General features: G+C 42.3%; 1 protein-coding gene across 7 annotated transcripts in view; it reads right to left on the bottom strand.

Moving 5' to 3' along the window:
* LOC133409534 (signal-induced proliferation-associated 1-like protein 2) overlaps window positions 1-14,351 on the bottom strand; it is a 104,385-nt gene that overhangs the window by 43,005 nt on the left and 47,029 nt on the right. For all 7 annotated transcript variants that reach the window (XM_061689663.1, XM_061689667.1, XM_061689661.1 and 4 more), the window contains exons 4-6: window positions 12,300-12,433; window positions 7,398-7,586; window positions 396-570 (exon numbers count right to left, since the gene is read on the bottom strand). In XM_061689663.1, the coding sequence (XP_061545647.1) occupies window positions 396-570; window positions 7,398-7,586; window positions 12,300-12,433 (498 nt within the window). The remainder of the gene's footprint in view (window positions 1-395; window positions 571-7,397; window positions 7,587-12,299; window positions 12,434-14,351) is intronic.

Raw genomic sequence — 14,351 nt, forward strand, 5'->3', positions numbered from 1 at the left:
CAAAAAAACTCAGTCTCTCGCTTGAAGAAAATTTTAATTGCATTCAGGTGGAAGGGAAATAGCTAATCAATTGTTATCATTTAAAATATTATTATTAATGGCCTGGGAACAATCTTTCTTTGAAATTTCTGAACTCCTGCACAGAATTACGCCACCATAAGGAGGATGTCATGTGTTCCTTGTTAGATTGTAAACTAGGCGAGACTTTATCAAACAGCTCCTCTGTTGGTTACAGCTATGTACTGTAGGGCACTCCCTTTGGCCTCACTTGCATCAAGGCATAATTAATCAACAAATTCTACATTTATCAAAACCATTCTTAATGAAGAATTAAGTGACTGCTATACCAATTATTATTCCATGTTTGTTGTTGTGCATGTGGGGGTTTGTCTTACTTTTGTTATCTAGCTGCGCTCTGTACTTAGTGAACCCTTTGAGACGAACTCTCTGGCCCAAAAGATCCAAGAACTCCTCCAGTGCTGGTCCAGCGCTCTCGTTATTGTACATCTCTTCTTCAGTGCTTTGGCCCGCCTTACAATAAAGCACACCAACCTTATGCTGGAAACTTAACTGGAAAGAGAGACATACACACAAGCACACACTCAAGTATCAGTATAATTTCCTGCTGCAGCTTTGTAGCATACAAAACACTTGTTAATACCGTGCATGATGCACTCAAAAGCCTGAGAGTGCCCACTCGTCATGTCACAGCTAATGCAATGGCTTTCATAACCTCTTCTAGGGCAGAGCTGAACTCCCCCCTTTGTAAAGTAAAGCTATGACATCACATTGGCCTTATGTCGAGCATAAATCTTAACCCAGTTAATACGAACTACATACAGTGGGTGCGGAAAGTATTCAGACCCCCTTAAATTGTTCACTCTTTGTTACAACCCCAATTCCAATGAAGTTGGGACGTTGTGTTAAACATAAATAAAAACAGAATACAGTGTTCCCTCACCACTTCGCGCTTCACGGTTTGCGGCTTCAGTGCTTCGCGGGTTTTTCCAAAATATTCATAAAAAATAAATAAATAAATAAATACAGCCATATCGGCAGCCATATTGCAGAAAGACGCGTTGTTTCATGTTGATGCATGTGAGAGAAGGTTTCCCTGCATGCCAACAAAGAGATGAGTTGACTCAGAGTCTTTGTACAGAGTCTTTGTGCCTGTACTGTACGGGAACTCATACAAGGCACGTGATTGGTTCCTGGCACGACATTGACCAATGAGAGCACGAGTGGATTTATCCCGTGAGCTGATTGGCTTGGCATCATCGCAGCCTCACCCAGTCTCGTCCACGCTGTTGTGTTCGCAATAACTTTTTTTGTTCAAGTGATCATTTTTTTTATTAGTTAAGCAAGCCCTTACAATGCCACCGAAGCGCTGTGCCCCTGCGAACGCCCAAGAGGAAGAAGAAGATGATGACAATCAGCGAAAAAGTGAAACTGTTAGACTTGCTCAAAGAGGGCAGAAGAGTCTCCGAGTCAAGTGAGAGTCTCTCCTCCGTCACCAACACAGGCCTCTTCGCCTCTCTAAGAAGGCAATGTTGATGAATGTTAATTACTGTATCATAAATGTTAATTACTGTATAAGGTTTTATAATTAAATATTTAAGTAAATACGTGAACTGTTGTAATCTTTGTCTGAAATATGTAAAGTATAAATACTGTTTACATACTTTAAACATTCTGGTACCCACATACACATCCACGAAAATTCCTAGGGGGGCAAATCCTACTTAGCGGTTTTTCACCTTTCGCGGGGGGTTCTGGTCCCCATTAACCGTGAAAAACGAGGGCACACTGTACAATGATTTGCAAATCATGTTCAACCAATATTTAATTGAATACACTACAAAGATATTTAATGTCAAACTGATAAACCTTATTGTTTTTAGCAAATAATCATTAACTTCGAATTTTATGGCTGCAACACTTTCCAAAAAAGCTGGGACAGGTGGCAAAAAAGACTGAGAAAGTTGAGGAATGCTCATCAAACACCTGTTTGGAACACCCACAGGTGAACAGGCTAATTGGGAACAGGTGGGTGCCATGATTGGGTACAAAAGGAGCTTCCCTGAATTGCTCAGTCATTCACAAACAAAGATGGGGCGAGGTTCACCTCTTTGTGAACAAGTGTGTGAGAAAATAGTCGAACAGTTTAAGGACAATGTTCCTCAACGTACAATCGCAAGGAATTTTGGGATTTCATCATCTACGGTCCACAATATCATCAAATGTTTCTCAGAATCTGGAGAAATCACTGCATGTAAGCGGCAAGGCCGAAAACCAACATTGAATGCCTGTGACCTTCAATCCCTCAGACGGCACTGCATCAAAAACCGACATCAATGTGTCAAGGATATCACCACATGGGCTCAGGAACACTTCAGAAAACCAATGTCAGTAAATATAGTTTGGTGCTACATCCGTAAGTGCAACTTGAAACTCTACTATGCAAAGCAAAAGCCATTTATCTACAACACCCAAAAACGCTTCTGGCGTCTCTGGGCCCGAGCTCATCTAGGATGGACTGATGCAAAGTGGAAAAGTGTTCTGTGGTCGGACAAGTCCACATTTCAAATTGCCACAGTGATCTTTGGGTTCTTCTATACCTCTCTCACCAAGGCTTTTCTCCCCCGATTGCTCAGTTTGGCCGGACGCTCAGCTCTAGGAAGAGTTCTGGTCGTCCCAAACCTCTTCCATTTAAGAATTATGGAGGCCACTGTGCTCTTAGGAACTTTAAGTGCAGCAGAAATTTGTTTGTAACCTTGGCCAGATCTGTGCCTTGCCACAATTCTGTCTTTGAACTCTTCAGGCAGTTCCTTTGACCTCATGATTCTCATTTGCTCTGAGATGCACTGTGAGCTGTAAGGTCTTATATAGACAGGTGTGTAGCTTTCCTAATCAAGTCCAATCAGTATAATCAAACACAGTTGGACTCCAATGAAGGTGTAGAACCATCTCAAGGATGATCAGAAGAAATGGACAGCACACGAGTTAAATATGAGTGTCACAGCAAAGGTTCTGAATACTTATGGCTGTGTGTTATTTCAGTTTTTCTTTTTTAATAAATCTGCAAAAAATTCAACAATTCTGTTTTTTTCTGTCAATATGGGGTGCTCTGTCTACATTAATGAAGAAAAGATGAACTTACGGTAAATGATTTTAGCAAATGGCTGCAATATAAAAAAGAGTGAGAAATTTAAGGGGGTCTGAATACTTTCCGTACTCACTGTACGTAGCTGCAGCTAACGAGCAGTGAATTTGTGAATTGGAACTATGAGATGAAACCTACACCTTTAAAGATATGCACTTGATCTCACATGAAAGCTTTTATTTTGACTAACATTATTATTACAGTATTTAGTTTTGATAAAGATATGCCTAAATGGCAAAGTCTTGTCAACAGAGTCAAAACATAACATTACAGATTTTTTTGTTTTGTTTTTTTACTGTGGGTATTATTACTGGCCAGGTCAAAATGACATGGAGCCTTCTCCACCATCATCAATTTTTAATGGCTCACTGTTCCTTGAAGCTGACCAAACCAAAGAGTCAAAGGGGAAATAATAAATGACCGCCAGCCTCTGTATTTGGCACCTGTTGCCCGTATCCTCACTTGAAGACATCTTGAACTTGACCCGGGGTCAATACGTCTTTACAGCAAAAAACAAAAAGGTTTCTGTGGATGTGAAAAGTAAAAGCAACAAAATAGAATTGTTTTTTTCCTCCCTTACAGGTCATCAGCTCCTGGTGTATTGCTGACACTGTTGTCATGGTGACTTCCGCTATCAGGCAATCTGCTGTGCACTAAAGTGGCAGCACTGACAGAAGGCTTTTATACCATGTCAAGCAGTGGCAATGGCAAGATGCGGTTCCTTCCTTTGAAAAAAAATAAATTTCTTTGGTTCACTTAACCTTTTTTGCTCTTGTTAAGACACTGGCTGATGGCAAGAACAATTAAATTGACGGGAATTACATTGGTGGGAACTTGGCATTGTTTGAAAAGTGCAAACACATAATAGCGGACAAAACAAGTGCATTGGTAAATCTCCTGAGATACAGCTCACTATATATCTACCGAAAGCTTTTCCTGAAGTGGTTTCAGCTCATGAAACACTCTATGACAAATAGGTTCATCTCCATGGCATCAAACCACAAAAATAGAAAAACATGTTATTAATAGTGCCACTTATACTAACCGATGTACCGTATAGGGAACTTAAGAAAAATAAAGGAGGGCGCATTAATTCTATTAATCCTCATGTATAAATAAGATCGCACGTGATTGATTTTCTTAAGCGGGGGGAGGGACTGCAATAACAGCCTCAGTAGGAGGCATATGTGTTATTGAACCTGTGAACAACTCTCACTTAAATCTGAATCATATCTCAATATGCAGTAGGCTTTAAATTATTTGGCTTGACCGTTTAACTATAGGATAATGAATGGAAGCTATCGATCTGATAAAAAGAAATCCAAAATTACCTAGTATTTGTGTTTCTAACAAAGTTCTGGTGAAGATACGAATGGAAGACAATGGCAGTAAATCATTTATTACAAGGATACTATTATCTAACACCAAGAGGCTACTACTTGTTCCCATCTGTCCTTGTAAAAATTAAATGTACAATGTTTGAGATAATGTAATAGGGATGGTAAAAGAAAGGGTCTGGTAATTTTCTAGATGGAGGGAACAGATATTTTAGATTTTACATTAATAGCTTACTTAAGAATATAATTTATATGACCTAAAATCACATCCCAAAATGTCTAGCAGGCTGATGCATTTCCCAGTCCATGCGCACACATGTAAAATACATTTATGTGCTCTTATCTCCTTTTACATCCTGGCCATTTCAGTAACCGAATGAGAAGCTACGAGGGATTTTCGATAATGTAGATACTCTGAAGGCCTCTCACTAGCCATGCAAACACATAATCTGATAGACATGCAAACATATGCGGGGGGAAGAAATCCAACTGTTCCACACTCACCACTGTACATGCACAATCATAAAACGAAAGTCTGTCGAAGTTGCAATCTTTCCTGTCACATTATTGAGATGCTGAAAATCCAGTTTTCTTGCCTTATTAAACATTTATACAGCAACAATAATGTTAATGATCAAATCAGGAGTGTAAACAAATAAAGATGCCGAATATAAAAGTGGTGACTATTATAATTCAACATCTTCAAACAAAGTCATCTTGTGGTTATGAGCAAAATCATTACAATCTTAATTACATTTAACTCACTTTAGAGCGGTCACTTGACTCCTCCTGTTTACACTGTGGAACAAAATCCTGATATACCAGAGGGAAATGGCACTGTCATTCACATTTTAAGAGGCAATCCCCTGACATTTGGAAAGAATGCTTCATGTTAACAAATGTAATTACGTTGATAAGTAGCCATATCTCTACTAGGGAGCCTCAGACAACCAAATGCAATGTTGCTTAATCCCTGCACACTTCTTCCTGTCCAATAAATCTAATACCTGTCAGTGTTCTTATCACTAAAAGACCACTCACATCTAGATAACCTCACGTGACATCCTGCACCAATCAAGCAAAATATGCCATCACGAGCACAGAATCAAGTTATTAAATGTGTTACTTCAGAAATCAGATCGGAAGAGTCTAAATAATCAATGCAGGTCGAGTGTGTAGAATTTATATTGAATATAATAAAGTGTGATATTTGCTGTCTTCTGTCCCCAGCATATCTGAAAAGGTTCCAATAAGTCCCTATTTAAAGTGAAATCATAGTTTAGTTTTTGAATAACTGTTAGAAGGTTTTTGATGAAAATAAAGACTTTGAACTAATGTATGTCGTACTAAACAGTGGAGAATTTGGGCCATAATTTCAAAAGGTATATTTGACACAAACACAACACAGCTCATCACCCAGGTCTCTATTTTTGGAACTAGTAGGAATCCACAATGCACTTGCCGTAACTCTGAGAGGAGCCTGGCTACACATGGTTTTGGTAATTTTATGGATCGGCGTATCTCCAGCACATCTAAAAGTGGGATGTCTGCGCTGGTGTGGGAGTCGTCACAGCAGAGTTCAATCATGTCTGATCGAAGCGGCTTCTTTAATTCCCTTTAAAAGCATCACAATAGTCATGCATGGAGACGTCTCTGTACGAGGAATAGGACATAGAAGACTGGAGGATTGAACATTAGCAGGAACAATTACTGAGTCCAGAATGAGCTGATGAAAACCGCTGGTGGCTTAAATACGAGCACACGGACCTTATCTATCTATTGTACATCCCCTCCATCAACACCCCCCCCCCCCCACTCCCAGGTGTTACATTATTATAAAAATAATGCTTTCAAGTAATTGCTTTCTACAACAATTAAGAGGGTTGGATGCCAGCTGTTGAAATAAGTCCGCCATGCACCACACATCAGAGGAGCTCACGTGTCTGTCTGCCTCCATTTGCCTCGATCTATTTCACCACAATCACATGAGAGCACATGCACCAAAACGTAGCAGTAGTCCCAGTACGGGTAAGTTTACAGGGACTTTTCACCCCAAGATTTCATTCCACCAAGCCCAGCTTGGCGTAGCCACCTTGGCAAACACCTGCAGCGAGTCTTGCGCTTGCACGAAAATCAAGATGTACTAATTTTTACGCTGAAACGCAGCACTGTCTACGAAAATAGAGCCCTTGGTGTTAAATTGTTTTTCACTATTTCTTTTTCCCAGATTTTTTAAAAAGGGTTCCCAGTGACTCGCTTGGCCCCTTGCATGAGACCTCACCCCCCCAAGCCCCATTGACAATTAACTGTTGAGCGTGGCAGGGGTTCACCACATTCAGCGGACACACTCACAGCGTTTGAGAACAAATGCTTGATATATATTTTACCATTTTAAAGCCTCATTCAAAGTTGGCCAGGGTCTTTCACAACACACTTGTCTGTGGTGTGTCAAATTTGCAAGACATACAGTATATTTCCTTTACAGGGCCTTTAATGACACGAATAACACATTCACATTTGATATGAAATAAATTGCTAAATATTTTCAGCCGAATACGGTCGACTGCACAAGTGGTTTGAATTGCAGGAATTATATGCTCGGGTCAGCGTAAACATTTTTAAATGACTTCATAGCAAGACCCTCATCATTCTCCGAATATGATACACATTTCGCATCCTGTGTCCTTTTTACTTGAATATTGTTCAGAACAGCCATTACCTCGGTGGCAGGCACGCTTATGGGTTTAACCTTCTGTTAAGACATTCAATTTCTATGTTGTTAATAATGAATACAGAGGTGCTCCCAAAACATTCCCCAAAATGTCAAATTATTTGGAAGAATACATCAATGTGACATTTAACATCCAACATCACTAATTAAAGAGATCTGCACTTACCCCTTGTTCATCCAACTTGAGAAGTTGCTCTGGGACTTTAGGGGAGTTGATTGCCAGCCTCAAGCATTGGATATTGAGCTCTGGGATTACATATTCAAGTACTTCCTTCAGCGGTAACCCACGGGCTGTCCCATGTCGTGCTGTGGATGGGATTGCATCTTCCAGGATGGCTCCTCGGAGGGTTGTCAGCTGTCAGGATATAGATGGCAAAGGCTGAGCAACTACGGTACGCTCTGTTTTATGCAATACCTACAGACTGGACACAACATTGAGTACACCTAACCTATGAGAGTGTACAGATATCAGAGCTCTAATTTGAGGCAGTTAAGTAATGTTCAATTTCGGGCGAGAGGCGGGGTACACCCTGAACTGGTCGCCAGCCAATCGCAGGGCACATATAAACAAACAACCATTCGCGTGCACATTCATACCGAAGGGGAATTTAGAGTCTTCAATCAACCTGCATGTTTTTGGGATGTGGGAGGAAACCGGAGTGCCCGGAGCAAACCCACGCAGGCACGGGGAGAACATGCAAACTCCACACGGGCGGGGCTGGGATTCGAACCCTGGTCCTCAGAACTGTGAGGCAGATGTGCTAACCAGTCCACTACCGTGCCGCCTGTTCTACACCACTGCACACATATTCTTTAATTAATATCGTTTTGAAAATTTTGATCAAAACTGGGCAGTATTATCGTTTGACTATTGTATTGTATTGTGAATGGAACGGGAGATCGACAGGCGGATCAGTGCAGCGTCTGCAGTGATGCGGACTTTATATCGGTCTGTTGTGGTAAAGAAGGAGCTAAGCCGAAAGGCGAAGCTCTCAATTTACCGGTCGATCTACGTTCCTACCCTCAACTATGGTCACGAGTTGTGGGTCGTGACCGAAAGAACAAGATCCCGGATACAAGCGGCTGAAATTAGTTTCCTCCGCAGGGTGTCCGGGCTCTCCCTTACAGAAAGGGTGAGAAGCTCGGTCATCCGGGAGGATCTCAGAGTATAGCCGCTGCTCCTCCACATCGAGAGGAGTCAGATGAGGTGGCTGGGGCATCGTATTCGGATGCCTCCTGGACGCCTCCCCGGTGAGGTGTTCTGGGCACGTCCCACCAGGAAGAGACCCCGGGGACGACCCAGGACACGCTGGAGAGACTACGTCTTTCAGCTAGCCTGGGAACGCCTCGGGATCCCCTTGGAAGAGCTGGATGAAGTGGCTGGGGAGAGGGAAGTCTGGGCATCCCTGCTAAAGCTACTGCGCCTGCGACCCGACCTCGGATAAGCGGTAGAAAATGGATGGATAGATGGATATTGTATTGTCTCTCTTCATGCAGGTGTACCAAAAGTTGTGGCCGTAAACGTATTAGGGTTACGACTCTGTGCTCTCTCCTACCATGTACCAATATCAAAATGGGTAGACACATCCTTGTTCCTGCAAGATCCAGTTATACAGTAATACAATTTCATGTTATGCCGTGCTATTCAGGGCAATGGCTCATTACAGCGCCAATGGGCAGCATTAACATCTCCCATTGTAAATAATTAAAAGTCTAACTGAACACTAGACGTTAAGTCGTATTTTAGTGTTACGATCATTAATGTGCCGGTAATGGTTGAAGCAAACAGCTTTAAAACATGCAGGCTGTAACGACGTGTTGTTGTTTGGAACATTGCAGACAAATTTACACCTATGAATCTCCTATCTGTACAGCCTACGGATTTACTGTAAATGTCAGCAGTCAATGGCTGCCTGAGAGAGTGGCATGCTGAAAAGCAGATTACTTAACACCAAGCAAAGAGTGGGACACAGAGACAAAGAGCGCTGGGGCTTAATGATAGGAGCCCATGCAAATAGACGCTCCAGTGGTTTGGGAGTTCAAACTGCGTGCTACATGCCGGGTTTGCATGACCCAGATACATTGCTTTATTGAGGGAGTGCTGCAAAAACCTAAGAATGGTACTGGATATCGGTGACATTTCTTTGCCTGACACATCTGTTGCACCTGAATTATTCATTGGCTGAGACCACCAAGCATCTATCAGTGAGAGGGTTCCTGTACCAACAGGGACCATGAGATGGAGCACTCCAGATTGTGGATTAATAAAATTGTATTTGTGTGGGTGGGGGAGAGCGTGCAAGGCCAGTGGCAAGGAGACAGCATCTGCAAGACTGACCAACTGAGCCATGACTGTCACAGAACCACTGGATGCATTTAGGTGTTTAATGTAGATTTGGGGAATGTAAGCTTCCCCTTCTTTTCATGGCCAGTCAAGGCCAGGAAGCTGTAATAACTCAAAGTGAGGCTGTTGAGCAAGGCAGCCGGTATGTTTGGCATGGCAGAGGCTCAGTCAAGAGATACCTGCCGTTGACTATAATTAAAGAACACACTTTCCCGCCACTAGGATGAAAATAATTCTACTTATGTTGAGGAAACAAGAATTAAAAAAAATTATATGAGCAAAACCCATGTCCATTTTTACAGTGAATTAAAATTCGCAGAAGCCGGTTCCATGTCCATTTTTACAGTGATTTAAAATTCACAGGAATGTCATTGGTAAGTAATAACAGCCCAAAAATCGATTCACAACTTTCCTTGTAAAGTGAGATGTATCCCACAGGGCAGGGGTGTCAAACTAATTTTTGTTCGGGTCACACTGTAGTTATGGTGTAGAAGGCTGTTATGACTGTGAACCCATATAAATGTATAATCCCCTCATATTATTACATACAGTATAGAGAAAAAATTATGGATAACTTTTTTGAAACACAAAGTCCATCTGTTCATTTTCAACACTGCTTGTCCTGGTTAGGTTCGCGGGGTACTGGAGCCTATCCCAGCTGACTTCGGGTGAAAGTCGGACTACACCCTGAACTGGTCGCCAGGCAGTCGCAGGTCACATATAGACACGGACACTATACACACTCACATTCAGACCGGAACTGAACCCACGCTGCCCGCACCAACGTCAGGCGAGTATACCACTACACCATCAGTGAAACACAAAGTCAAGGAACAGTATTTTTTACAACTAAAACTCTTACATTTATTTTTAAAAGTGGGTTGTTAACAGGGCGGCACGGTAGCCGACTGGTTAGAGCGTGTGCCTCACAGTTCTGAGGACCGGAGTCCTCAGAACAGTTCAATACTCTTCAATCCCCGGCCCCGCCTGTGTGGAGTTTGCATGTTCTCCCCGTGCCTGCGTGGGTTTTCTCCGGGCACTCCGGTTTCCTCCCACGTCCCAAAAACATGCATGGTAGGTTAATTGACAACTCTAAATTGTCCGTAGGTGTGAATGTGAGTGCGAATGGTTGTTTGTTTGTATGTGCCCTGCGATTGGCTGGCAACCAGTTCAGGGTGTACCCCGCCTCCTGCCTGATGATAGCTGGGATAGGCTCCAGCACGCCCGCGACCCTAGTGAGGAGAAGTGGCTCAGAAAACGGACGGATGGATGGGTTGTTGACAGAAAATGCCTGCAATTGCTCAACATTATTAAAAGTGAAGACGATTGGCAATTTTAGAAGTAGCGGAAGCTGCACATGTTCTTCTTTCACGGGCCACATAAAATGAAGTGGGGGCTATATCTGGCCCCCAGGCCTTGAGTTTGATAGCTAAGCCACAGGGCATTCTCCAGTAGTTTATGACACTGTACAGTAAATTGCCTAAATTACAAAATGTCAGAAAAATATATATATAAAATATCATGTACGTTTGAGTGGATAAAATAAACAAACTAATGCTGTAACCCCAATCATCCATGCATCGATCCATTTTCTGAATAGCTTATCCTCACGAGGATCGCAGGTGTACTGGTGCCTATCTCAGCTGACTCTGGGCAAGAGGCGGGGTACACCCTGAGCTGGTCGCCAGCCAATCGCAGTGCACACATAAAACCATTCACACTCCTGTTCACACCTTTGGACAAATTAGAGTTGTCCATGCATTTTGGGTATGTGGGAGGAGAAACCCACGCAGACACGGGGAGGACATGCAAATTTCACACAGGTTTGGCCTGATTTTAACCCCGACACTCAGAAATGTGAGGCAGATGTGCTAACCGGTCGGTCAGCTACCGTGCCGCTAACCGCAATCGAACCCTTTGTTTTTTTTAATATAAATGTTCCTCTCTTTTAGCAGTATTCAATAACCACTATCTTCAATTTAGGTTCAAGAAGAGCAACCGTGTGTATTTAATATGAAATACGTTACGTTATAAAACGTATCAACTCAGAGGTGCTTCCATCAGACATGGTTACAGTCTCTGTGCGTCACCTCTGTATAGCAGAGGTTGCTTTTCATCTGAAAACACCCTTGCACTGCTTGAATGTGTCATGGGTGTGTGTTCTGGTTGTTGTCTTCCCCTTGTCTCGTACACACCTGTTCCTGAGAGCATCTTCCCCACCTGTGCCTCGTTTACCCTAATTACCCCACACATTTAACCTCCTGTCTCATTCTTTCTGGTTGCCAGTTCGTTGTACCTTGTCGTCGCGTTCCAGCATTCCTTATTTCCACGTCACAGACTCACAGTAAGACTAGACCCTGTTCCGATTATCGACCACGCCTTTTTGCCTCACGTTTTTGGATACTGTTGCCTTTTTTGGGATTGCCTGCCTGTGTACCGACCTCTGCCCGTGTATTAAAGCTCTCTTTTTGAAACTGTCCATTTGTTTTGATGTCGTGCATCTATGGGTCCTATCCTCTGTTCCGTTCATGACAGAATGACCTCAGTGACTGAATGTTGTGCTGAAGGCAACGTGAGGAATAGCATTTAAAAGCATGTTCAGAAGACAGTTCAATACTCTCACAGAATTAGGTGTCTCTACCATGGATTTGTAAAAGTTGCAGTCCAATTTATGACACTAAGCAGGGCGGAAAGAAATAGCAAGCAACAGAGCATTAAGTTTACCTGACTGGTTCTGAAGGTGATTCGATAGTTGTACTGCATTCCATCTTTCTCCTTCCCGTCATCCAGCCGCTCCCTGCGGATGCTGACTGCCACAGGTCCCAGATGGTCGTCTACCCCAAAATAGTTTTGATGCTCTGGAGATGCATTCAAAAAAGATCAAATTAATCTCAACAGTTTAACGTTGACATGTATTCCAGACCTTTCTCAGGCATTTGTGAAGACTTTGAGTAGTGATCAAAACAACAAATTGTCCCTGGATATGTGCTGAATTTAATGCTGTAAAAGGTTCGAGATTTAAAAGTCAAGCTTTGACAAATGATGAAAGTAAGTGGGGAGCGAACATTTAAAATGGATTCACTCATAATTAGAACACAGGAGATCTTGGATTTAATGTAAAAAAACAACAACACAACAACCACCCAAAACATTGTAACAATAAATGAAAATAGAGCTTTGTAAATTTCCTTTGAGCCACTGTAACTCATCACTATCAGTAGGCTGCATTCTAATGCTGGATATGAATGGATTTTTTTATTCAGACAGTAGGAGCTTAGTGAGAGCGGGTTTATATTATTGTTTTTGCATCTGGAATTGATGAATTTATGATCCCAAAACAAACATACCATTTTGAGATGAAGCCAGAAAAAGTGAAGATTCTTTGGATCATGCTCATTATATAATTCCTGCAGAGGTTTGATGTTGGGTCCATGCTGCTTAGACTGTGCATCTTAAATGCACAGCACCCTGTCATTTTTGTATTGACTAAGAGCAAAGCGCATTTAAGCATTAATAATAAATCAACTGTATCAAGGTCAGCCAGGTTATCCATGTGAGGTCAAACGCTGGTAGAAGGCCAAGAGGCAACTGAATACTGATGGTGTTGACTGTAGCGGAAAGTTTATTTTCAACACTCTTTCGTAACATGTCACTGGCTCACATCACCTGGTGTTGAACATACGCCAAAGGTTAAGAAATAGATTGTTTGGGTTGTCATTTCAAATAACACCTCAAGCTTGTCTTCTTGCAGCTTCGCATTGCACAGCCACTTCAAACCTCCACAAGCAATAACATCAAATGTGTCACTTTTAATTTTAAATATCTGGTGCAACAGTGTTTTATAACATATTAGGCCTCTTTAGTTCAGTGCCTTGCAACATACAAGATGTGACAAATGGCCAGGTCCTGAAAGAGAGCCTGGCCTTTGATTGTGGAAAAACACCGTCCATTAGGGGTGTCTTGGGGATCAACACCCATGCTGATGCAAATGTGGCTTTAAGCAATCACTGAGATCAATGTTCAGCAGGGCAGACTGATAAAAGCATTCTTTAAAGTAGTGACACGTGGTCATGCTCGTGTGAGTCTGCATCTTTGTTTGTGCACGGGTGTGTATGTGTCTGAGGTGGTGACAAACTTGTCTCTCCAATAAAACACCTCATAAAAAGGGCAATGGCTACATTCACAAACTGTGAAAAAGCATCATCATTACAAAAAGAGATGAACAAGAAAACCAAAGTGACAGCTGCACACGGTACTTCAGCTATAGAAGCTATATGTGCTGCGATTGGCTAGCAACCAGTTCAGGGTGTACCCCGCCTCCTGCCCGAAGATAGCTGGGATAGGCTCCAGCACCCCCGTGACCCTTGTGAGGATAAGAGGCTCAGAAAATGGATGGATGGATGGATGGAAGCTATATGTGGTGGCCTGTGTTACCAGAGAGGTTAAACATGATACAGAACCATTTCATGAGAGAGTGAGGGAGGGAGGGAACCTTTCACAGTCAATGATTATCCGAAGAAGTTCAATGGTACATCTAAACATACAGTTCTAGTCTCATTAACCTCAGGAGGGCTTTAACTGAAGTTCCAAACTCACACTGAGTTTAATTTAAAGCCGAGCATGTTTTTGAGGACATTCAGGCATCTGCCAGTGTTAAAAGGTGAAGCAGCTGTTTTCTGTGGGGCTTAAGGTTGGGAAATCCAATCTGCTGAGAGCAGCCAATCCTAAAACAGTGGGAAAACAGACATGCATAATGATTTGATGGGTTGGGCTGGC

Source organism: Phycodurus eques, chromosome 11, assembly GCF_024500275.1.
Source record: "Phycodurus eques isolate BA_2022a chromosome 11, UOR_Pequ_1.1, whole genome shotgun sequence".
Lineage (NCBI taxonomy): Eukaryota > Metazoa > Chordata > Actinopteri > Syngnathiformes > Syngnathidae > Phycodurus > Phycodurus eques.